The 25953-nt window shown below is 37.7% G+C and overlaps 2 protein-coding genes across 3 annotated transcripts in view; both read right to left on the reverse strand.

Moving 5' to 3' along the window:
* Nucleotides 1–22037, reverse strand: part of LOC123865613 (esterase E4-like) — a 35634-nt gene extending 13597 nt beyond the window's left edge. The window contains exons 1-11 of one of the 2 annotated variants that reach the window (XM_045906767.1): nucleotides 21858–22037; nucleotides 20458–20594; nucleotides 19235–19377; nucleotides 18685–18827; nucleotides 18070–18255; nucleotides 17768–17958; nucleotides 17524–17692; nucleotides 17169–17385; nucleotides 16841–16950; nucleotides 16316–16448; nucleotides 12519–12700 (exon numbers count right to left, since the gene is read on the reverse strand). In XM_045906767.1, coding sequence (XP_045762723.1) covers nucleotides 12532–12700; nucleotides 16316–16448; nucleotides 16841–16950; nucleotides 17169–17385; nucleotides 17524–17692; nucleotides 17768–17958; nucleotides 18070–18255; nucleotides 18685–18827; nucleotides 19235–19377; nucleotides 20458–20594; nucleotides 21858–22002 — 1743 coding nt within the window. In that variant the 5' untranslated portion in view covers nucleotides 22003–22037 and the 3' untranslated portion in view covers nucleotides 12519–12531. Of the gene's footprint in view, nucleotides 1–12375; nucleotides 12701–16315; nucleotides 16449–16840; nucleotides 16951–17168; nucleotides 17386–17523; nucleotides 17693–17767; nucleotides 17959–18069; nucleotides 18256–18684; nucleotides 18828–19234; nucleotides 19378–20457; nucleotides 20595–21857 lie in introns of those variants that run through there. The other variant, XM_045906766.1, reaches the window with a different exon arrangement.
* LOC123865614 (venom carboxylesterase-6-like) lies at nucleotides 5589–11922 on the reverse strand. Its single transcript, XM_045906768.1, has 12 exons — nucleotides 11909–11922; nucleotides 10336–10438; nucleotides 9589–9725; nucleotides 8967–9109; nucleotides 8629–8771; nucleotides 8159–8344; nucleotides 7493–7686; nucleotides 6982–7150; nucleotides 6652–6868; nucleotides 6450–6559; nucleotides 6194–6323; nucleotides 5589–5833 (listed from the first exon to the last, which is right to left on the reverse strand). The coding sequence occupies exons 2-12, from the start codon at nucleotides 10418–10420 to the stop codon at nucleotides 5659–5661; spliced, it is 1689 nt and encodes a 562-aa protein (XP_045762724.1). The 5' UTR covers nucleotides 10421–10438; nucleotides 11909–11922; the 3' UTR covers nucleotides 5589–5658.
* Nucleotides 22038–25953: the final 3916 nt, after the last annotated feature.

The following is a 25953-nucleotide window of genomic DNA, read 5'->3' on the forward strand; positions in this document are numbered from 1 at the left end:
TCACTATTGGAACTCGGAGACGAATAGAGCTAGGTGTTTCGAGTTTGGGCTCATTTTCTTAGACATGATGAGATCTTACCTCCGGATTTGTGGAGTGACCTGATGGTATACCTCGGAAGTCACTATTGGAACTCGGAGACGAATAGAGCTAGGTGTTTCGAGTTTGGGCTCATTTTCTTAGTAATGATGAGATCTTACCTCCGGATTTGTGGAGTGACCTGATGGTATACCTCGAAAGTCACTATTGGAACTCGGAGACGAATAGAGCTAGATGTTTCGAGTTTGGGCTCATTTTCTTAGTCATGATGAGATCTTACCTCCGGATTTGTGGAGTGACCTGATGGTATACCTCGGAAGTCACTATTGGAACTCGGAGACGAATAGAGCTAGGTGTTTCGAGTTTGGGCTCATTTTCTTAGACATGATGAGATCTTACCTCCGGATTTGTGGAGTGACCTGATGGTATACCTTGGAAGTCACTATTGGAACTCGGAGACGAATAGAGCTAGGTGTTTCGAGTTTGGGCTAATTTTCTTAGTCATGATGAGATCTTACCTCCGGATTTGTGGAGTGACCTGATGGTATACCTCGGAAGTCACTATTGGAACTCGGAGACGAATAGAGCTAGGTGTTTCGAGTTTGGGCTCATTTTCTTAGTAATGATGAGATCTTACCTCCGGATTTGTGGAGTGACCTGATGGTATACCTCGGAAGTCACTATTGGAACTCGGAGACGAATAGAGCTAGGTGTTTCGAGTTTGGGCTCATTTTCTTAGTCATGATGAGATCTTACCTCCGGATTTGTGGAGTGACCTGATGGTATACCTCGGAAGTCACTATTGGAACTCGGAGACGAATAGAGCTAGGTGTTTCGAGTTTGGGCTCATTTTCTTAGTCATGATGAGATCTTACCTCCGGATTTGTGGAGTGACCTGATGGTATACCTCGGAAGTCACTATTGGAACTCGGAGACGAATAGAGCTAGGTGTTTCGAGTTTGGGCTCATTTTCTTAGTAATGATGAGATCTTACCTCCGGATTTGTGGAGTGACCTGATGGTATACCTCGGAAGTCACTATTGGAACTCGGAGACGAATAGAGCTAGGTGTTTCGAGTTTGGGCTCATTTTCTTAGTCATGATGAGATCTTACCTCCGGATTTGTGGAGTGACCTGATGGTATACCTCGGAAGTCACTATTGGAACTCGGAGACGAATAGAGCTAGGTGTTTCGAGTTTGGGCTCATTTTCTTAGTCATGATGAGATCTTACCTCCGGATTTGTGGAGTGACCTGATGGTATACCTCGGAAGTCACTATTGGAACTCGGAGACGAATAGAGCTAGGTGTTTCGAGTTTGGGCTCATTTTCTTAGTAATGATGAGATCTTACCTCCGGATTTGTGGAGTGACCTGATGGTATACCTCGGAAGTCACTATTGGAACTCGGAGACGAATAGAGCTAGATGTTTCGAGTTTGGGCTCATTTTCTTAGTCATGATGAGATCTTACCTCCGGATTTGTGGAGTGACCTGATGGTATACCTCGGAAGTCACTATTGGAACTCGGAGACGAATAGAGCTAGGTGTTTCGAGTTTGGGCTCATTTTCTTAGTAATGATGAGATCTTACCTCCGGATTTGTGGAGTGACCTGATGGTATACCTCGGAAGTCACTATTGGAACTCGGAGACGAATAGAGCTAGATGTTTCGAGTTTGGGCTCATTTTCTTAGTCATGATGAGATCTTACCTCCGGATTTGTGGAGTGACCTGATAGTATACCTCTGAAGCCACTATTGGAACTCGGAGACGAATAGAGCTAGGTTTTTCGAGTTTGAGCTCATTTTCTTAGTCATGATGAGATCTTACCTCCGGATTTGTGGAGTGACCTGATGGTGTACCTCGGAAGCCACTATTGGAACTCGGAGACGAATAGAGCTAGGTGTTTCGAGTTTGGGCTCAATTTCTTAGTCATGATGAGATCTTACCTCCGGATTTGTGGAGTGACCTGATGGTATACCTCGGAAGTTACTATTGGAACTCGGAGACGAATAGAGCTAGGTGTTTCAAGTTTGGGCTCATTTTCTTAGTCATGATGAGATCTTACCTCCGGATTTGTGGAGTGACCTGATGGTATACTTTGGAAGTCACTATTGGAACTCGGAGACGAATAGAGCTAAGTGTTTCGAGTTTGGGCTCATTTTCTTAGTCATGATGAGATCTTACCTCCGGATTTGTGAAGTGACCTGATGGTATACCTCGGAAGTCACTATTGGAACTCGGAGACGAATAGAGCTAGCTGTTTCGAGTTCGGGCTCATTTTCTTAGTCATGATGAGATCTTACCTCCAGATTTGTGGAGTGACCTGATGGTATACCTCGGAAGTCACTATTGGAACTCGGAGACGAATAGAGCTAGGTGTTTCGAGTTTGGGCTCATTTTCTTAGTCATGATGAGATCTTACCTCCGGATTTGTGGAGTGACCTGATAGTATACCTCGGAAGCCACTATTGGAACTCGGAGACGAATAGAGCTAGGTTTTTCGAGTTTGAGCTCATTTTCTTAGTCATGATGAGATCTTACCTCCGGATTTGTGGAGTGACCTGATGGTATACCTCGGAAGTCACTATTGGAACTCGGAGACGAATAGAGCTAGGTGTTTCGAGTTTGGGCTCATTTTCTTAGTCATGATGAGATGTTACCTCCAGATTCGTGAAGTGACCTGATGGTATACCTCGGATGTCACTATTGGAACTCGGAGACGAATAAAGCTAGCTGTTTCGAGTTCGGGCTCATTTTCTTAGTCATGATGAGATCTTACCTCCGGATTTGTGGAGTGACCTGATGGTATACCTCGGAAGTCACTATTGGAACTTACAAAACGAGCTCAAACTCATAACATCTAACTCTACTCGACTCGAAAGTCCAATAGTGGCTTTTGAAGTATACCTTCAGAGCACTCCAACAAGTTTCAAGGTATAATCTCGTCATAACTAACAAAACGAGCCCAAACTCGAAACACCTAGCTCTATTCGTCTCCGAGTTCCAATAGTGACTTTCGAGGTATACCATCAGGTCACTCCACAAATCCGGAGGTAAGATCTCATCATGACTAAGAAAATGAGCCCAAACTCGAAACATCTAGCTCTATTCGTCTCCGAGTTCCAATAGTGACTTCCGAGGTATACCATCAGGTCACTCCACAAATCCGGAGGTAAGATCTCATCATGACTAAGAAAATGAGCCCAAACTCGAAACACCTAGCTCTATTCGTCTCCGAGTTCCAATAGTGACTTCCGAGGTATACCATCAGGTCACTCCACAAATCCGGAGGTAAGATCTCTTCATGACTAAGAAAATGAGCCCAAACTCGAAACACCTAGCTCTATTCGTCTCCGAGTTCCAATAGTGACTTCCGATGATACCATCAGGTCACTCCACAAATCCGGAGGTAAGATCTCATCATGACTAAGAAAATGAGTCCAAACTCGAAACACCTAGCTCTATTCGTCTTCGAGTTCCAATAGTGACTTCCAAAGTATACCATCAGGTCACTCCACAAATCCGGAGGTAAGATCTCATCATGACTAAGAAAATGAGCCCAAACTCGAAACACCTAGCTCTATTCGTCTCCGAGTTCCAATAGTGACTTCCGAGGTATACCATCAGGTCACTCCACAAATCCGGAGGTAAGATCTCATCATGACTAAGAAAATGAGCCCAAACTCGAAACACCTAGCTCTATTCGTCTCCGAGTTCCAATAGTGACTTCCGAGGTATACCATCAGGTCACTCCACAAATCCGGAGGTAAGATCTCTTCATGACTAAGAAAATGAGCCCAAACTCGAAACACCTAGCTCTATTCGTCTCCGAGTTCCAATAGTGACTTCCGAGGTATACCATCAGGTCACTCCACAAATCCGGAGGTAAGATCTCATCATGACTAAGAAAATGAGCCCAAACTCGAAACACCTAGCTCTATTCGTCTCCGAGTTCCAATAGTGACTTCCGAGGTATACCATCAGGTCACTCCACAAATCCGGAGGTAAGATCTCATCATGACTAAGAAAATGAGCCCAAACTCGAAACACCTAGCTCTATTCGTCTCCGAGTTCCAATAGTGACTTCCGAGGTATACCATCAGGTCACTCCACAAATCCGGAGGTAAGATCTCATCATGACTAAGAAAATGAGCCCAAACTCGAAACACCTAGCTCTATTCGTCTCCGAGTTCCAATAGTGACTTTCGAGGTATACCATCAGGTCACTCCACAAATCCGGAGGTAAGATCTCATCATTACTAAGAAAATGAGCCCAAACTCGAAACACCTAGCTCTATTCGTCTCCGAGTTCCAATAGTGACTTCCGAGGTATACCATCAGGTCACTCCACAAATCCGGAGGTAAGATCTCATCATGACTAAGAAAATGAGCCCAAACTCGAAACACCTAGCTCTATTCGTCTCCGAGTTCCAATAGTGACTTCCGAGGTGTACCATCAGGTCACTCCACAAATCCGGAGGTAAGATCTCTTCATGACTAAGAAAATGAGCCCAAACTCGAAACACCTAGCTCTATTCGTCTCCGAGTTCCAATAGTGACTTCCGAGGATACCATCAGGTCACTCCACAAATCCGGAGGTAAGATCTCATCATGACTAAGAAAATGAGTCCAAACTTGAAACACCTAGCTCTATTCGTCTCCGAGTTCCAATAGTGACTTCCAAAGTATACCATCAGGTCACTCCACAAATCCGGAGGTAAGATCTCATCATGACTAAGAAAATGAGCCCAAACTCGAAACACCTAGCTCTATTCGTCTCCGAGTTCCAATAGTGACTTCCAAGGTATACCATCAGGTCACTCCACAAATCCGGAGGTAAGATCTCATCATTACTAAGAAAATGAGCCCAAACTCGAAACACCTAGCTCTATTCGTCTCCGAGTTCCAATAGTGACTTTCGAGGTATACCATCAGGTCACTCCACAAATCCGGAGGTAAGATCTCATCATGTCTAAGAAAATGAGCCCAAACTCGAAACACCTAGCTCTATTCGTCTCCGAGTTCCAATAGTGACTTCCGAGGTATACCATCAGGTCACTCCACAAATCCGGAGGTAAGATCTCATCATGACTAAGAAAATGAGCCCAAACTCGAAACACCTAGCTCTATTCGTCTCTGAGTTCCAGTAGTAGGTTCCAAAGTATGCAATTTCATCAAGTCGGGAGGTAATGTAATGCTATCCTTCTCAGATTATTTTAGTCATAGTAGGAGCTCATAATTTCATAAGCATGGAAATGTTGTTCATTGCCAAGAAGTCATGGTGAAATATTTCATCATCAGACCCTTAGTCTGTAGGCACTGTTCTACTTACTGTATTATTGTCAAGATACATATTTAAAAAAAAAAACTGTTAAAAAAAAATAGATGACCAAATATAAAATAAAATAAAAATATCAAAGTATCAAAATCAAGTCGATTCACTCATTTTGACGCAGCTGTGTGCGTGTGGGCAGTGTACTTATGTAGTAGTGCAATTTTGATACCTATTCATTTTGCAAAGACGTCCTTAACAAAAACTACAGGATCCTTATACTTCATCAGTTTCTTTAATAATAAAGTAGCTTTAATAGTTCAGTAAGTAGGTATATTATAAACTAATATTAATACTGAATTGGATATAATTCTTCCCAAACTTTAATTCTGTCTTCCTTCAAGTTAACGTGGACAGTGAGGTCATCTGCTATGCGCAGATACTTGCGGTCGTCAGATTTCATTGCTGGCCACTGGAGACCCTCTAACTCGGGAAGGTCACCTGCTCCTCGTGGATTTGGGTCTCTAGAATATTTGAACAACAATTATTATATTAGCAGCCAAATACTTAAACAACATAAAAGCGTTTCCGACGTCTTCTTCAAACTGCCTTTTTGACATATTACTTTAATTGTATGGAAAAATGGAAAAGTATTTAGCACGCCATTTGTCGCTCATTTTTTATTTATTACCAATTTTATCTGGAATCAGAGGCCTTAGTGTTAAAACCTTTAGGAAATCTGTCATTTATTATAGACGATATTTGATATGGAGCACACTGGCAGACTTAACTCAGGTCAATATTCACACTCAGGATAGTGAAATAGTCTATACGAGTAGCGAGTAGCTTGAAGCGAGAAGCTACAGCTTGAGTAGAATAGTTACCCGTATCTAGCGAAGTTGTACCAGATGCCGGTCATCCTGTCCACGAGAACAGCATCGCGTCCCTCAGTCGAGATGGCGGGGAATGCGCTCATTGAAAACAGGTAAATTAGATCGTCATGGTGAGCAACTCCTGTTAGTATATGTTAAAAAGTTTAATGACCACAACGTGTCCTTTTATTTCAATTATAAAATGTTTAAATGTTTACTACAGCAATAACTACAACAATATAATTATTAGTACTATAGAGAAGCTTACCAACTGGTTTTTTGGTAACTGGATCTTCGTAGTGACTGTGGGTGCCAATGAAGTTGAACTCGTAGTACCATACAGGGTAAGGAGAGTGGCGGCACATTAGATTGGCCATCCTAAACACATTTCAAATCAATATCAGAATTAACCCAGCCACAACTAAAATCGGGTGTTTGGATTGGACAGGTTGTCCTTCTAAAATGCTTACCTGTGAATTGGGAAACTTTCAACTCCATCTTGGAATAACAAGCCAAGATTCTTAGCGCTCTCAGCGTCATTGCGCAGAGGCTGGTTATTAAGGTATACTGAGAACAGTTTCTGAGTCGCATATGATGAATTTTCTCGTGGCATTATGAATGTTATCGGCGCTATTCTGTCCCATTCTGCATTCATTTGTTCTGTCAAGGTCTCGTTCCCTAATATAGCTGTGTAATGTAATAAATAAACAAGTTTATGTAACAGTTATAAATGCTTTATAACAATGCTGTAAGGCAATGCGTAGAAACACCACAATAAACAAAGCTTTTGATTAACTTACTGAAGGCTTTCCAGAAGAATTCATCGGTCGTTTGACTGATGATGTATGGAACAGCGTGCATCTTTCCTTCGCGGATGGCATCAAGTGGTTGCATTGTCAAAAATCTCTCCTGCCCATAGTCTATCTCTACCACGGGCGACCAAATTACAATGGGGTTATGGGCAAATTCCTGTAGCAAGGTCAAGTTAAGGTTTGACGTTAATTACATTAGAGTCATGGCATCATAACATCAAATAAAGATTTTAAGGACAAAAACGTTTTTGCTCATAGTTTCTGAATCTGACTTGAAATCGCTAAGGTTTGGTATGAAGAAGCATCTTTAGCAAGCCTTGTGCACTCCAACTTAACCCCATTGCTGTAATGATAATTTTAAAAAGTATCCATGTTTGAATAGCTCGAGCGCTTGACAATGATTCAAATTAATAAAAAAAAAACCACTGATTTGGCTTGTACTCTGTTTGTAGGTCTAAGTTATGCTGGTCAGAGGATTTGTGAGCTTATAGAAACTTACATTGAATCCTTTTAAAGAGTCTCCGAGCTCACGCCAAGTCTTCCTCTTCAGACAATCGATAATAGCTTTTGAGTTATCAGTAATCGAACAATTGAGTAATCGTGCCTGTTTCTCTGCCAAGTGGTATAAATTGTCTGGTGAAGGCATAGCGTATAGAGGCGATCCACTCATCGAAATTCCGCGATGAAACAGACCTAGTAAATTAAAAATACTTGCTTATTATCTACTGGTGAAATCAATTTAGTTTTTATTTTCAATTAAATGCCCACTAATTCGAACGCTGAAGTTTCCTTTTTTTTTTAAATCCCGTGGGAGCTCTTTGATTTTCCAAAATAAAAAGTAGCCTAATCCGTCTCCAGGCTGCAAAGCTATCACTGTACCAAACACATAAAATATGATACCAACGACTTATTTGGTGTGGATTCAGGCTTTTAAAATCCCGTGGGGTCTTTTTGAGTTTCTGGGACAAAAAGTATGTTTTTCACCAGGCTGCAAGCCCTTTCTCTACTGTTTCGTCAAAATCGGTTAAACTGACGAGCCGTGGAAAGCTTGCTGACAGACAGATTTTTCAATGCTGGAAATTGGAATTATATCGTTTATTTACGTACCTAAGTGAGGGACACGAAGGATAGATTGCTCCTACATCAACGTATATTGTAAGCTTACCTTTAGACATAGGAGAAATCATGTGCAGCATTACGCTCTTAGAACCCACACTGCAGCCTGCAATCGTGACACTGTTGGGATCACCACCAAAAGCAGCAATGTTGCGCTGCACCCATTTAAGTGCTGCCACTTGATCTTTCAAGCCGTTGTTTCCAGGAGCTAGCTCGTCGCCTGTACTAAGAAAACCTGAAAGTAATAAATAATGCAGATATTCCATACTAAGCATACCTACTCACACACACACACACACACACACACACACACATACACATACAATTATTATTATATTAAAAGATTTTATTTTAATTCATGAGACCCGTGCTGAGTTAAGTGGTCTGGCGATGGGTTGATCCTGATGATGAAGCTGATTGATAATACAGTATCACCTGAACATCCCAAAAAATACATTAAGACACTGACCAAATTAAGATAGGTGGGTTTGGGTAACTAGGAGTGAGCTGTATAGTTACCAAGCGAACCAAGTCTATAGTTGATTGTAACAAGCACGATGTCCCGATCAAGTAGGTAGTGCGGACCAGCTTTGTCGCTTCGACCTGATAAAGAATAAAATCCACCTCCGTGAATGTAGAAAATTACTGGTAACGGTTTGGACCTGCGAAAGTAAAATGAACAAATTAAATGACGAATGTAATACTGACTTACCTATCTGACATGAAAAAATCTGAAAATAATTTCAGTAACGAATAATCTGATTATGTATTGAGGTTATATTTTTATTTTATTATTTGTCTAGCTTTATTTATCGCTCTACTACTATGTAAGTGGTATACCTGTACAATGTACATACCTATTAGTTTTAAGCGGAGTGTAGACATTGATTGTGAGGCAGTCCTCATTAACATTGTAACCTGGTTTGGTGGGTTGAGGGCACGCTGGACCATCTTCGCTCGCATCCACGGGACTTTCGTAGTTGAGAATTAAGATGGGAGGCTGAAAATAGTATGTTGGTACTACTAGTGCGTGTAGATCGTCATGACTTATTCTGTTGTACGCAACCTCTAATCAAAATTTATAGCTCTCTAGGAATGTCCTTTTCCGCAAGGTTTAGTTTTGAGGTTGTGAGCAACATAAATTAGCCACACTAAACTGATAAGACCATTATCTCCTGCTAGCACTCAAAGCTGTCGATCCACGGTTGATCTCGACTTCTTTGAGATAGACACGTAGGTATATCTAAGCAAAGCTGGAGTGGTAACAAGCCACATCCCTTGCCTTCAAGATCATGCTACTCTGACGATCTTGCACCAGCTCTCTCTGGTCCAGTCGGATTGCCATCTCATCGGATTATGAGAGTGAGTGAATAGAGCTTGTGCTCTATAATATTATTATCTCTAGGAGCCGCACTATTCGTAAAACTGTGACATTATGTAGTATGATTCTAGTACAATATTATGTAGGTACAATCTCACCTGGAACCTCAAGGTGCCCACAGGTGGCTCCGCGTAACGTATGCCGCGGTAGGTCTCGAACCTGCGCCCGCTCCGCGTCACATTGTATCCTCCACGAAATTCTCCAGAGGAGGACACTACCACTGGCTGTTTGAGCTCTATTGGGAATAGTTTTATTGGTCGTAAATAATTAAATAAGTAAATAATCGTAAATAAGTAACTTAATATTTAAATCATTTATTGCCGATTAAGTATCTACAGGGCACTTTTTAGGGTTCCGTACACTAAAGGTGCCAGCGCGATACTATTACTAAGCCTCCGGTGTCTGTCCGCCCGTCTGTCCATCTGTCCGTCTGTCTAGCTGTCAAATTTCCACAGTATTTCTATTTAATTGTATTCTTGTAGGTACAATTGTACGGAACCCTTCATATGCAAGTCCGACTCGCACCTGACCGGTTTTTTTCCGCTTTACATAATGCTGGTTGATGCCAGCGACTTCGTCGTAAAATCCCGTCGGAATTCTTTCTTAATTTTCTGGGATGAAAAATATTATTTATTATTAAGTATATTGGTTTCCAGGATACAAGCTATCTCTGCATCTAATTTCAAAATTGGTTATACGGATAGGATAGGCCGTGAAAAGCTCAAAAATATTATAAATGCTCATATAAAAAATTAGGTACTTCTGGATTATATTAAATTAACAGGCTGACTACGCTTTCTGTACCATCATAAGCACTCCCTAGGGCCTAGGTCAAGGTAACTTACCTACTGAACTTCCAAGGTTATCATCCGTGTGCGTGTGACCATACGCGTAAGAACAAAGAACACACACGAAAAACCACCGTCCCATCTTGCAGGTTGCTCTATACTAACAGGAAAGTTAAGTGGTTAAACGCTCTGGCTTATAACACTAACTCACAGAACTGCTCTTTTAGGTACCTAAATCGAACAGGTTTCTATGATGCAATACTGTGATCCTGTATCCTGTGATACCTATAGGTATAAATAATTTCAGCTATGTACATAGCTGAAATTACTTATCTCAATTATATTATCTACCCAAAGACCCTGTCGTAGCTTAGATACGTAGTTCGTTACGCCCTACTTTCTGTAAGGAGTTTTCAGAACAAAACCCTTTTAGAGCAGTTTTTAGTTTTAGTAGAGTTTTTAGAGCAAGAAGTGTAAATTAAAAGTTTATAACACCCCCCCACAAATTAACGTTACCAAAACTAGAAAAGAGCTGATAACTTTCAAACGGCTGAACCGTTTTTCTTCGATTATAGCTAAGAACACTCTCGATCAAGCCGCCTTTCAAACAAAAAAACTAAATTAAAATCGGTTCATTAGTTTAGGAGCTATGATGCCACAGATGGATACACAGATATTACACACCTCAAATTTTATAACACCCCTCTTTTTGGGTTGGGGGTTAAAAACGCATTGCATTACAAGCGTAATGATCTGCAGTGCCTATTAGGGTAGGTATAAAGGATAAACTGACAAGGGTAAGTAGGTAGGTGATATTGATATATCAACGTAGCTCGTGCAACCCGTTGATACTAGAAACAGGAGATTTTGTATACCTACGTAGTAGACTCTCTCTCGTAGACAATAAAAAAGATCTCTTACGGAATGCGGTCTACGACGTAGACTCATTCTGGGAAGGAAATAAGAAATTCCAACGGGATCTCTAAAAACTAATAGACGAAATCACAAAATTGCACGAAAAGCTAGTAAAGATAAAAAATCTAAGTAATCGAGTTGTTCGGGATCATAACCCGTATAAATAAATAGGTAATAAATTGTATTCTAATAATATTCTGCACCCAAGACGTCCATTGTTGATGAGTTTCCTCATGATGTTCTCATCAAAGACTGTGGTGAATTTTAAATAAGTAGGTACAAAAACATTAGGCTGGGACACACCAAATGCGTATGCAGCACGTAGGCGTAGACGTAGCGCGTACCATGACGTTGTAATGTATGGAGCTGTATGAGATATGGCATACCGCTTGCGTGACGTGAACGTTTGCGTAGACGTAATGCGTGCTGTCATGTCTATGGATTCACGCGCGTCACTACGCGCGTGGTCACGTGTACGTGCTTGGTGTGAATCGGCTCTTAAAGTGTTAAATGTTCTCTTGTCACCGTTAGGTAGGTATTAAAAGTTCTAGCATTCGTGATGGCTATATTATAGCCATGAGGTCTCTTCAATCAATATATTATGTACTTAGATAGGTACAATGTTCATTCATATTTTCGCTATTATTGTTTTACGCTTTTCTATGATTTCATGGATTTCATATATAAACCACAAACACTACACACAACTATTTACAGTATGGTCACAGAATAAGGTTAGTATTTTTGTGCCAAAGTATGTACAAAGGAAATATTATAAGAACATGTCATATATAAGAAAATCCAGCTTGTAATTTGTAAACGCTTATACATACCTACCTACCTACCTACTTAAATGATAACGAAAATATTTTAAGTAGGTAGTAGGAACTCAAACAAACAATTTCATGAGTAATAGTCACATACGATACGTCTGGATATTTTATGTTTTACGTGCAAGGCCGGCCCAGGGTTGTGATGCGAGCAGTACAAGCATTCAGAAACATAAATTGTTTAACTTTCTGTAGGTAAAAAATTCGATAAGCCTCAAAAGCTACAGTATAGGTACATTTGGTCAAAACTGACACTATCAATTGATAGTACCTAACGATAAGTATACTCAACTAAATTAAGTATTGTAAACTAAAACAAAAAAAAAAAAACAAGTCAAAGAAAACGAATTAATTTTGATGAATTCTTTTATTTATTACACTAAAGTCTAAACAATTCAAAACGCTCTAATGGTCAGATCTTTTAAATAATAAAACTAACACACGCGAAACAGAAAATTATATCTTACAAGCTAAAATAATAAAATGTCTCTTTATTAAAGTAAACTATTTAATATTCGATCGGGTACAGTTCTTCCCAGACCTGCATTCTTTCCTCCTTCATGTTCTTCTGTATGGATAGGTCGTCGCCAACACGCAAGTACTTGCGGTCGTCGGGTTTCATTGCTGGCCAGTTCAGGCCTTCCAACTCGGGAACATCACCACGGGGATTTGGGTCCCTGAAATCAATACCAAACTTGTTACCAAGAAAAATCGATCCAGGCATCTCTGACTTTTCAGAGTTAAGTATTATATATTTTAAGCAATTGAATATTGTAGCTAATTATTATTATTGTGAACTAATAATAATAATTAGTGATTCTGTTGTACATAATCTCTAACTTATCTAGTTTTTAATTAATTGAAAGAATAAATCGAAAATGCAGGCGATTAAATACTAAACACCTGAATTATTGCAGTAGGTACATTGAAATTTTAAAATAGGATTCGTCTATGAGTAAGGAGTTTAAGGTTGCCCTGTACTATTCTCGTACCATGGAACAAGGAATCAGCTTGACTAATTATCTCATTACTCTTGAGAATTTTATTATAGATAGAGACACATATAAATAGTATAATAACTTTAGGTTCAAGAACTCGCCCGCCCTAAATATACAAATCAATATAGATTGATTTAAATACTGTTACGGTATTGTATTAGTCTGTGTAATATCCTAACGTCATCTGTCACTTGTCACATACTTGTCACTTGTCACCTATCGCTGTCTTGATACAATGTCTGTCTGTGTCGTGTGAATGGAAATAAAATCAAATCCAAGAGCATCCATGTTTTATTTGTAACACACCAATGAAATATGGTGCCAGAACAGGGATCACAATAAAGAAAAACAATGCAGGACGAAGATTTTGTGAACACAAAGCCTAGAAGACCACCAGGTCACAGCGAGTCGTCAACCAGCCACGCCATGACGCCATTGCCAGTAGGCATGACCCTGCCGCCGTTCATCGTTGAAGGTAACAACGTCCCATTGCTATGGAAAAAATGGCTCACACGACTGAAAGTCTATTTAAAGGCAAATAATTTAGATGAAGCTGAAGATGCACGTAAAACAGCCATTCTCTTGCAATTCATCGGATCAGATTGTCTGGAAATTTTTTACTCATTTGATCTAGATATCGAAAAAGTTAGTTTTGGCGATCTCTGTAACAAATTTACACAGTATTTCACTCCGAAAATAAACGTCACGGTAGAAAGGCATAAATTATTTAGCAGGAAACAACTACCAAATGAATCTATAGACACCTATGTCACGGATCTAAAAAATTTAAGTCACACTTGTGAATTTGGTGACATACGTGAAAGCTTGCTCAGAGACATATTTAGCTGGAACTGCAACAACACTTACTATAAAGAAAGGATTCTAATTGAAAAACCGAACACCCTAGAGGAGGCAATAAACATAGCCAAGCGCTGTGAGTCTACTAAACAACAAGCAAAAGCATTGGAAGACGCATCATTACATTTCATAGGACGCGTGTCAAGATCACCAAGTCGCAGAGACTCTTCCCATAGAAACAGGTCCAGACACCAGTCACAGCAAACACGTCAACGCACACCATCAACGTCAAGTCAGAGGAATACATCATGTGGTCGGTGCGGTCAGGTACATAGATTCAAGTGCCCAGCTCAAGGTGTCAAGTGCAGAAAGTGTAATAAGTCCAATCATTTCGCTCAGTTTTGCCGTTCACATCAAGTAAAAGTAGTCAATTGTGAAAATCAGTCTGTAAATAATGAATCTTTGTTTTATGTTGGTTCTGTCTACTGTATACAGGATGATAAGTCTAATTTGTCAAAACCTTGGAATATTGATCTATGTATAAACCAAATACAGGTAAATTTTTTATTAGACACTGGAGCAGACACAAATATTCTATCCATTCACACATACAACTCATTAAATCTGCCACTTTCCAACATACACAAAAGTAAGAACACACTTTCTACATACAGTGGAGAAATTATCCCCCTGGTAGGTCAATGCAATTTGTCAGTGATTCATAAAAATAAGTCATATACAGTTAACTTTCATATTGTCGACATGAAAAGTCAAAATATTATAGGTAGGGATACCTGTAAAACTTTAAATTTAATAAGAAAAATTAATAGTGTTTCTTTCCAGAATTTAACATGTCAAGATATAGTTGATACAAATAAGGACTTGTTTGAAGGTTTAGGTTGTCTAACAGAATTTCAATGCGAACTAACCTTGAAGCCTAATGCAACTCCATCTATAGAGGCATGCAGAAGGGTTCCATTCCGTCTTCATCAACCACTAAAACAAGAGCTAGAATCTATGGAAAAAAGTGGAGTCATACAACGAGTTGAAGAGCCTACTGAATGGGTAAGCGCTCTAGTCTTAACCTCAAAAAAGAATGGTAAATTACGTCTGTGCATTGATCCTAGAAAGCTAAATCAGTCAATTTTAAGATCACATTTCCAATTTCCAACCTTAGATGAAATTAAATCTAGTCTTGCTGGAGCTCAGTATTTTTCAACATTAGATGCCAATAAAGGCTATTGGATGCTCAAGTTGTCAGAAGCTTCTTCTAAGCTCTGTACATTTATTACACCTTTTGGACGATATAGATTCACTAGGTTACCCTTTGGTATTAATGCAGCTCCAGAAATATTTCATAGAGAAATGATAAAAAGATTTGGTGATATTGAAGGTGTTAAAATTATGATGGATGATTTTCTTATTTATGGTAGAACTGTAGAAGAACATAATCAACGGTTACAAAAAGTCTTAGAAAGAGCACGTCAAATTAATGTAAAATTTAACAAAGAAAAGTCTGTGTTTTGTCAAAAAGAAAATCACTTATGACTATCCAGGCTGCATGGTTAACAACCTTTGCCTTTCTCGATACATTGACAGACTACTACTAAAATTGACATTTGTTTTTTGAACCTTTACAACCTTTTTTACCTTTACAAAAATGCTTAAACCATTACATGTAGGTGATAAAATCTTATTTAAACACAAACCTGAACACAAAAAATGGGTTCCTGGAGTTATTATCCAGATAGGTCCTGAACCTAGAAGTTATCTAATAAATAGTGAACTAGGACAGTTTAGGAGAAACCGTCAGTTTATCATTAAACAGTCAGTACACACATAATATCATTTTTCACAGCACACAACACAGTCAGTATACCTATAAAGATGTAAACAAAATGAAATTGTTATTTGTTAGTAAGTTTGTTAGTATTTCAATTATTTAAAGATGTAAACAAAATGTTAGGTAGTATTTAAATTATTTTTCAGGAAAGGTAAAGGTTCAAAAAACAAATGTCAATTTTAGTAGTAGTCTGTCAATGTATCGAGAAAGGCAAAGGTTGTTAACCATGCAGCCTGGATAGTCATAAGTGATTTTCTTGTGGTGTTATAAAAAATAATGTTGTACTTGTACTATGTATATACTTGTGTTTATAAAATATAAAAAATCTGTCGTTGTCATAATAATAAAATTGTTAACAGTTAGTACCTAGTGTTAAAAAAAAAAAAAAAAAAGGGAGATGTTACGGTATTGTATTAGTCTGTGTAATATCCTAACGTCATCTGTCACTTGTCACATACTTGTCACTTGTCACCTATCGCTGTCTTGATACAATGTCTGTCTGTGTCGTGTGAATGGAAATAAAATCAAATCCAAGAGCATCCATGTTTTATTTGTAACACACCAATGAAATAAATACTTTACTCGCATTCAATGCTATTGTTGAATAGCATATGATACTACATAAGGTTAGAAAAATTATTATTATCAATTACCCGTGTCTGGCGAAGTTGTACCATATGCCTGTCATCCTCTCCACAAGAACTGAATCGGGTCCCTCGGTGGAGATACCAGGGAATTGGAAGCTCAAGGGGAACAAGTAAATCAGGTCATCGTGATGAGCCGCCGCTAGAACAATGAAATATTATGTAACAAATAAAATAAAATGGTTTTTAAAGGTTTTTAAGCTCAGGAAGGCGGAGCAAATTCTTATTTTTTTAAAGAATATTAGCCATGCTAATCATAACTAATTCCCCCCTTTCCCCTCCAATTAAGCGTAAAGCTTGTGTTAGGAGTGGGTACGACGATAGTGCAACGGGTGGGGTTTGAACCGCCGACCTTTCGGAATTCAGTCCGCTCCTCAACCGTAGAGCTATCGAGGCTCAGATTGTATTAGTTCTACCATGCTTGCGGGTACTTGCAAACTTGTTAGAAGTACATAGTAGTATTTACTCCGTACCAATATACGCCGTGTATACGCCATACAATACCTCTACGATTTTCACAAAAATAGTGCTTACCGACTGGCTTCTTGGTGACAGAGTCTTCGTAAAAGCTGTGGTTGCCGACATAACTGAACTCGTAGTACCATACAGGGTGTGGAGAATGGCGGCACATTAGGTTTGCCATCCTATTAATTGGAATAAATACAACACAATTATTATGCTGACGTAATAAAACATAATAAAAAGCGGATTTTATATAGGTATTAATCAACGGTAGGTATATATCCTAAGGAATAGCGGAACATTAAGACTCCCCTGTGTAACCCAGCTGATAGGTATTATGTGGATTCACTTACAAGTTATCAACTATATTTTCAACACAATAAACACAATAAACAGTTACCTATGAATAGGGAAGCTTTCTATGGAGTCTTGGTATAATAATCCAAGATTTTTAGCACTCTCTGCATCATTCTTCAAAGGTTTGTCATGCAGATATGCGGTGCGCAGTCGACGCGCTGGGTAAGTGGCGTTTTTTCGATCCAACATGAAAGATATTGGAGCTATTCTTTCCCATTCAGCATTCATTTGATCAGTGAGCGTTTTGTTCTTCAAGACCGCTGCAAAGTTTAATTTTAAAGTAAATGCACAAAAGTTATATTAAGAAATATAAGTGTAAAGTTTTCATAAACAGAATGCCGTACGCTTTTCTGTGAAATAAAGTTCATAAAAAATTACAAAAAGTACTAGTTTCTTACTAAATGCCATCCAGAAGAACTCATCTTCTGTTTGACTGATGACATGTGGTACAGCGTGCATCTTTCCTTCACGAATTGCGTCTATTGGATCAATGGGCAAAAACCTTTCCTGGCCGAAATCTTTTTCAATGATCGGCATCCAAATTCCAACAGGGTCGAAGCCAAATTCCTAAAAACCATTATGAGAGGTTTAACCTACTGTTGCAGCTATGAAAGAAGCAGTTTGATTAAGAATATTTCTTACGTAGAATTGTGGTAAAGACGATCCGATGTCTCGCCATGGTCTAGTTTTAAGGCAATCAATGATGACTTTAGAGTTGTTTGTGGGGCAGTTTAATATTTCAGCCTGCCTCACTGCTAAATGATAAAGGTTATCTGGTGTGGGACCCTTATATACGGGAGATCCACTCATGGAAATTCCTCGATGGAACAGACCTGTAAACAAGAAGATTTCATCATTTTCGGAATGTAATGATTATTTAATACTACTAGATGATCTTTTAAGTTCATCAATTTTTTTTAAATATAAATCAAGGGCGATTGTACCTTTAGACATAGGTGAGATCATATGCAGCATAACGCTTATGGATCCAGCACTACAACCGGCTATAGTAACACTGTTAGGATCTCCACCAAACGCGGCGATGTTTCGTTGTACCCATTTGAGAGCTGCAACTTGATCTTTATAGCCGTTGTTACCAGGAGCCAGCTCATCGCCAGTGCTTAGAAAACCTAGGGAAACATATTGGTTTTAGAAAGATAATAGTGCTAAATTAAATGTACATAATTTCAAAACTAAATTGACTAGTTTAATTTGTCCTTTCAAAGTGTCTCCAGTAAAAAAGGCTTAGAGATTGTGTATGACTGAATTGGCACATGTGTAAAATATAAAGATTTTATTAGGGATAGCAATTTCAAGGACCTTTAACTCACATAAGAGCAAAATTCAAATTCGAATTCCATCTCCAAAACGGCATGATACGGACATGATACGTTGTACGAAAAAAACGTAGTTTTTCTTAGAAGAAAAACTATTACCCAGCGATATTACATTTATGTCTGTACCTAGATAATTTTGGCTTGATTATAATAACGCACATAATTATTAAGTAAGCAACTAAGTATACCTACTTATAAATATTTTATCAAAGAAGAATTTACCGAGAGAGCCAAGTCTATAGTTGATGGTGACCAATACGACGTCACGGTCGAGTAGATACTGCCCGCCAAATAAGTCACTGCGTCCCGTCATAGAGTAAAATCCTCCCGGGTGTATGAAGAAAATTACTGGTAATGGTTTGGACCTACAATGAATGAAAATTGAGCGGTGAAAAATTGTTACTGAAAAAGCAAGGTACATTTTGGCATAGAACTGCGCAGTGGATGATTTATCAATATATTTCAGGAGTATTGTATCTGATCGAAACTCGAAACGCTATTGGTTCATCAGTCACTCAACTTTGTCGAGTTCTTTTTACTTGACTCAAACAGATATTGGTAGATAAGGAGGTAAAATTAGTTTTCAGCTTTTCTTTTTTTTTTATTTAATTAATGCAAGTTACTATGCTCAAAGAATAGGACATGTTAAAGAATAGAATATCGCAAAATACTACACTTATCTACATAAAAATGTAAAAAAATAGCAACGGTACGCTATCTATGACCTCAGGTAAAGAGTTTATTGTGCAAGTAAAATAAGTCATCTTCTTACCTGTCCTTTTTAAGTGGCGTATAGACATTGATAGTGAGACAGTTTTCATCGATGAAGTAATCGGAATCGACCAACAGTGGGCAGGCCGGGCCATCTTCGCTTGCGTCCACCGGGCTTTTATACTCGAGGATTAGTTTGGGCGGCTGTTGGATTCATAATTGCAATATATAATTTCAGTACGTCACTATAATTTTGATAAATTGGGAACAAAGCAGCTGCAATCAACACATATTTCATAAAACAAAGTCTCTGTAAAAAAACTGTACGGGTTTTCCATACGATTTTCACCAATAGAAAGAGAGAGAAAATAAGCTACCGGTCGCGGTATGATCATAAATTGTGATAAATCGGGAAAAATTATCCCATCAGTGATAGCTGAAAATCTCCTGGTGTGTGTAAAAATAATAAGTTGAATCTTATTTAATGTTTATTTAAATAACAAGAAAGCTTTATAATTAGTTTCTTCGCTCTAATAGTTTTGAATGATTCAATTCCATAAATAGCGAATTTAAAGTTGAAAATAGTCAATTCAAGAACTTGCTCTATTCATAGGTCTTAGTTATACTAAATAGCCTGGACTTTATCAAGATTTACTGACAGAGTATACATTTATCTACTTTAATAAATAGGATCTCTAACTAATGAGAGAGATTGTGGAGAGCAGATATGAATGGTGGAGAGATTATAGCGTCAATGTAAAGCAAAAGTGTAATGACCTAATTTTGTAGTCAGCCTTGAATGAAAAGTTGAATCGGGTCCAACTTGATTCATTCAAGGCTGACCACAAAATTAGGTACCTATCTCATCATATTCGACGCTTTATAATGCCATGCATATTTTCAGTGCTCCGTAATAAAGAAACTTTTTTTTAAAATTATAGACTAGTACGTGGCTGCAATCAAACCTGGTGGCAAGTGTTGATGCAGCCTAAGATGGAGCGCGCTTACCTAGAAGATGCCTATTCACTCTTGACTTGAGGGTACCCATATTTAAATTGGTGTGGAAAACTAATGCTGGAGAGGCGTTCCATATCCTAGCGGTTCGAATTAGAAATGAGGAGGCAAATCGCTTCGTACGTAAACTTCTTACATAAACTTAAATCCTTACTTAAACATAAATTTTACATAAACTTAAAAAAAAATAGTAAGTACAATCAAACAATATTGTTTTAGGCATGTGAAAATTGTCCTTGCATAATGCGCTTTATCTGATTTTCCTCTCACCTGGAACCTCAGTTCTCCCACGGGTGGTTCCGCGTAATATATTCCGCGGTAGGATTCGAACTGACGACCACGTCGCGTTGTGTTGTAGCTGCCGCGGAATTCTCCAGAGGGCGAAACTACTACAGGCTGCTGTGATTCTGTTTTTTCAAAGAACGAAATTAATGGCAACTAGAGCTCTTGTTTGTAAAATTCGGACAAGATAATAAAATATTGTGCCTTTAGATTGCATATCTACCAAAAATATTTACTGCCAAAAACTTTACGAGGTCAAAAAGACATTTCCCAGAATTACCAAAATAAGTGACCTTATTCCTAGTAAGTAGATCGCGTTCCGTAAGAAAGGAGTAACTACTGTAACAAAATGTTTGCATCAAAGGCATATAAGTAGTATAAGATGCGAATCCCTGTGTTTGCACTCTGCACTAGTAGCAAAAGCATTACAAAAACCCAAAAACATTTTTTTGACAAGAAAAACACTATCCACTCTCTAGTGAAGCTAGAAATGCCCGCCAAATGGTCAAAACGAAAGGTCAGGGTGTTTTTCGTAGCCAATTTTTTTTATCTATGTTATCACTAAAATGTAAGATAGATTTACTGTAAGGTAGGTATTATAGTCGTTGTGTAAAGCACACTATCACAAATTGCGACCTTCACCTTGGTATGCGCAACTCCTGGCTTTGTTTTTGTTTACAATTTTTATATCTATATCGTTTTATAGATTAAAACAAAAACAATAACACATAATATTTTATTAAACTTTTCTTTATGTCATAGTCAAAATCCGAAGTGAGAGCGTTTAGTTAAAAACCAGAACTTCAGATTTTTGGCATAACGTACGAGTGCCTGAATTTGCAGTCCAAAGCTGAAACTCAGTTTTACCGAATCAGCTTTATCTTCTATCAGTCCTGAATTATAATTATTTGAATGTGTTTAGACTATTCTTAGCTTTTCATGTTTATTGTTAGAAATATAATACGGTGTACCTAACAATTTAGCTTATTCACGACTATGTTTTCAAAATCGAAAAAAATTTACTACTATAAATCAAATTACCTTAAAAATTCAATATATTCAGTACTTTTAAATGATATTCTGCTGTTGAGGATTTGTAATGTTTATTTTCTTTATTTTTATTAGAATTTCACAATACATCTAATCTCTAGTCGAATTATTGGTAACAATTAGTTAAGGTTTTTGACTGCATATTCAGACGCTCCTATAGGATGGACCAAAAAACTGTTAGGCAAGCCGAAGGCTTAGTTTTTCAATAAGCGCTCTTGGCATTCCAAAGGACTTCCTTCGTTTTAGTTACACATCGAACCTACTAGGTAGACTTATTTTTTTAAATCACTTTCAACGACTAATCTAGTTATAATATTATTATATCCAATTTAACTGACCTGCTGCTCCTCCATGATTGTAATGATTATGATCATGGTTGTGACCATGATCATGGTTGTGGTCATGATCATGGTGGTGATTGTGGTTGTGGCTGTGCGCGCAAGCCGCAACCACCACTAGCGACACATAGAACAACGTTTTCATCTTGCAACTAAAAGTATACTGTCGGGACACTTCATAATAACCACCTTATATACTTGTACGTGTATTTAGGGCATTATTATTCTGAATGAACTTGATGAAGTAAGAAAATATTAATACGAGTAGGTTTTCTCGATGGTTGTGGTTCGAATGCATGTCTCTCGAGAAAGAGGTTTCAGTACGAATCAGGTCTAGGGTTCATTCAAGTTTCATTATAAAAAATATAGGATACAATTAAATTCAATGATTTAATTAAAAAAAAATTCAAGTGATGATAATTATTGATACCTATACCTACACAAAACAATAGCCTACCTATATGAAATCTCTGAATATAGATCCTATAGGTGTTCAGATAGATATCGTTTCGGAATATCTAATCGAAATGCACACCTGCTGGATCTCTCTCTAGAGAATAAAAGAAATCCTTATAGTATCATTTCGTTGCCTGTCTGTCGTTCTGTCAATACCCGTCAAAAGAATCAAACCTTTAGGGCACTTCATGCTAACCTGGAATCATGAAGTTCAGCAGGTAGCAATGTCTTCTGGCAAGTAAAAGGAAAAATCCGAAAACCATTATTTAGTGAACATCACCAAAAAAGTGTTAAAAGTGTTGTTTCTGCGAGGTATATGTAGATACGAGTAGGTACGGCAGCCTTCGTGTGCAAGTCCAACTCGCACTTGAGCGGCTTTTTACTCAAAGACCACTGAACCTACCTTCATTTTTGAAGTCGCTCAAAGCTGATCAAACTGGAGCTACAAACTTTATCTTTTGAGGACACAAATGTGTGTTAGCATGAGGTAGACAAAGGAAACTGTTAAGGAAAATCTTAACGGAGTCAATGCCCATTTCATTCAAAAGCTGATTTTAAAAATAAACAATTACATACATTGCCTAAGTAGATATATTATTATCTCTACATTGCTTAATCTCATTTTACTGATTAATACATGTTTACAACGAGGTGACTAATAAGGAAATAGGTGAAAATAACACAATAGCACAAAAAATATGGTTCGCGCTAAATAATAAATAATATATTATTTTTTCGAATACTTAGGGGGAAGGTGAAGGAAAGAAAGGTAACGCGATGATCACCATAAAAGCGAGAAAGCATGTCATTTAAAGGATTCTAAACAGCCTAACTAAAGTCTATACCTAAAACCTGATGATCCTACCAAATCATATACGTCCTACGTGTATGTAGGACGTAGGTATATGATGTAAGATAAACCCGTATTTGATTCTTTTGTTGAGGTACGAGATCATATGAACTGGCAGGATTCGAACTTCCCAACAACATACGTGGGCCGTGACTTAGTGGTCAAAGATGCTCCGAGCATGATACTTATCCAAGAGAGACGCAGGTTCGAATCCTGGCGGTTCCGTAATTTTTGATTTGTACTTATTTAAAAATTACTATATATATGAAAGACTAGCAGAACATTATTAGGTGCACAGTTCCCTGTTTCTAATAACAGATTTTTCTATACATAATAATGATTGAGGAAAATGATTCCGTGGCGGTTCACTTCGGAAATCCCCAGAAACTGTCAATTAGTCAATTGATCGCGACGATGCGTATGATCGTTGGATAGAATAATTTTTGCCTCTCTAATTAGGAAAGTACTTAGGAATACCAGATGATGCCTGCGACTTTGTCCGCGTGGGTTAAGAATTTTTTAAATATCCCGTGGAACCTCTTTGATTTTCCGGAATAAAAAGTAGCCTATCAGGCTTCGGAATACAATTTATCTCTGTACCTTTTTATGAAATCCATGAAAAGCTAGCAGACAGACGGACACACTTTCGTACCTGTTTATAAAATGAATATGGATATGTATAATGTAAACTTTGGAAATCCTTAACCTAAATTACGTTGGTTTTTATAATGTTTAGCTATTATCTAAGTAGGTAAATGTGTGTAGTGCACTGTGCAGTCGATTTGATAACCTCAAACCTGGCTCACATTACAATATCAGTTACCTACCTCAAGAACCTTGGCATTAGATATCTATTATGTTATTTATAAACACTTTACCTACTAACCAACCTGTGGTCTCTTATACCTATTGATGGCATGATGCCTATGTACGCCTATATAGGTAGGTACCTTTTAGGAAGTTAGTTGGATAGATCACATAAAAGTTTATTTCTTCTGCAAATAAACGAACGCTTTGTTTCAATTTTTCGACACCTACCAAACTACTTACTCTATAGATAAAGCGTTAGGAAAATAGGATTTTTACTAACTTAAGTTACAAAAAAGGTAACTAATAAGTAATTTTGAATAAGTACCAACTACATATTCATACAACGAACCTTGTTTCGATGCAACAAACACGCTTCGAATCGCGCAATGAATAAAATTCAATATCCAATACAGATCACACCTTTTGTTATTTTCCACACGGCTTTTCCTTGTTCGTTAATATCTCTAAATTTTTACATAGATATGCAGCCTAGAATCTGTCTAGAACGTTGTACTAGAATTTAGGTATGTCAATAAAGTTTTGTATCATGTAAAGCCTACTTTTTCTTTTATCTATCTAAGTAAGAAATATTAATATCTGGGTAGCTTACTTATTAATTACTTAGCCTATTAAATCTACGACCATACCCAATGAATTGTAATGACGCGCAATAATCTTATAAGATGGGAAAACCATTGTGTCCATTCATAGGTAGAGCACATGATGCATGAATGGTTTCACATTCCCTACATGAATTGCAAAAATATGATTCGTTTCTCTGGTAATAATTTCCTCCCTAACCAGCCAGCCTAAGTAATATCTCGATAGAAGTTAGCTATCTGGGCAGGATATGTTATAGGTATACCTATTATTACTCTCATTTATTTATTATCTCATTACCATGCCATTACCATATTTCAAAAAAAAGATTACAAAAAAAAATATTTACAATAAAATAAATTTTATTTAAAATAAAATATCATATTTTATTTTATTTTATAATAAGTGTAGATGAAATAATAATTAATAACAATATTCACAAATACTATAAATACTTAAATATAAAAATTACAAAACAAAAATATCATCCAAATCACTGTAACGAGGCAGGGTGCCCAGCACGCTGGCTGTGTTACCTCGTTGAATGGCCAGACCAAACTAATATGCGGACCAAGGTAACTGCCAACCCTCCGGTCACCTGTAGGCTCCACTAAAAAAAACAACAAAAAATGCAATAATAGAAAAAACAAAAAAATATAACAGAAACAACAAAGAGTAAAATAACAGAAACAACAGGAAAATAAAGTAACTCAAGAAAAACATAAAAATATGGATAATCAATATGTATATTCTTACCTATGTACATATTATGTGCGCATAATATGTACATAGGTAGGTACATATAAAGAGAGTGCACTGCGTTTGCGGCTTGCAAACGCAGTGCACTCTCTTTCCTCACGCTTCTTTCCGAAAATCTTTGACGGAAATCCGTCATGCTCGAAGTCGGGTGAGCTTCACACTTAGATTTCTAGTTTCTTTTATTATGCTCGCTCGACTTCATTCATACATTACACGTGTAGAAACAAGTGTCTTTGGTTATTGAAGTCGGTTTTATTTATTTTTCTTTTTTTATTTTGGCCTGAAACCGGAATCAAACCCAGAACCTCGTCATTCGCAGCCTAACCACTAGACCAACGAGCCAGTTTCTGAGGTATGATTACAACGGTTTGTAAAGTATGATTTACAGGACGAAGAGACAACAAGGCTGTTTTTTATGCCCAATTTGTCTGTTTGTTTATCAGGGCATTGCCTACCTACTTACTTAATACTATAACTATGTATGAAAATGAAGAAATTATAAAATTATAAATGAACTACTTAACTAGTTACGCTCTTTGCTTTCAATTAATTTTAATAAATGTCTAAGTACCCAAGTCACTACGTAAGTATAAGTAATAGAGAAGTAGAGAAATATACACA

This window comes from Maniola jurtina, chromosome 5 (genome assembly GCF_905333055.1).
Source record: "Maniola jurtina chromosome 5, ilManJurt1.1, whole genome shotgun sequence".
Lineage (NCBI taxonomy): Eukaryota > Metazoa > Arthropoda > Insecta > Lepidoptera > Nymphalidae > Maniola > Maniola jurtina.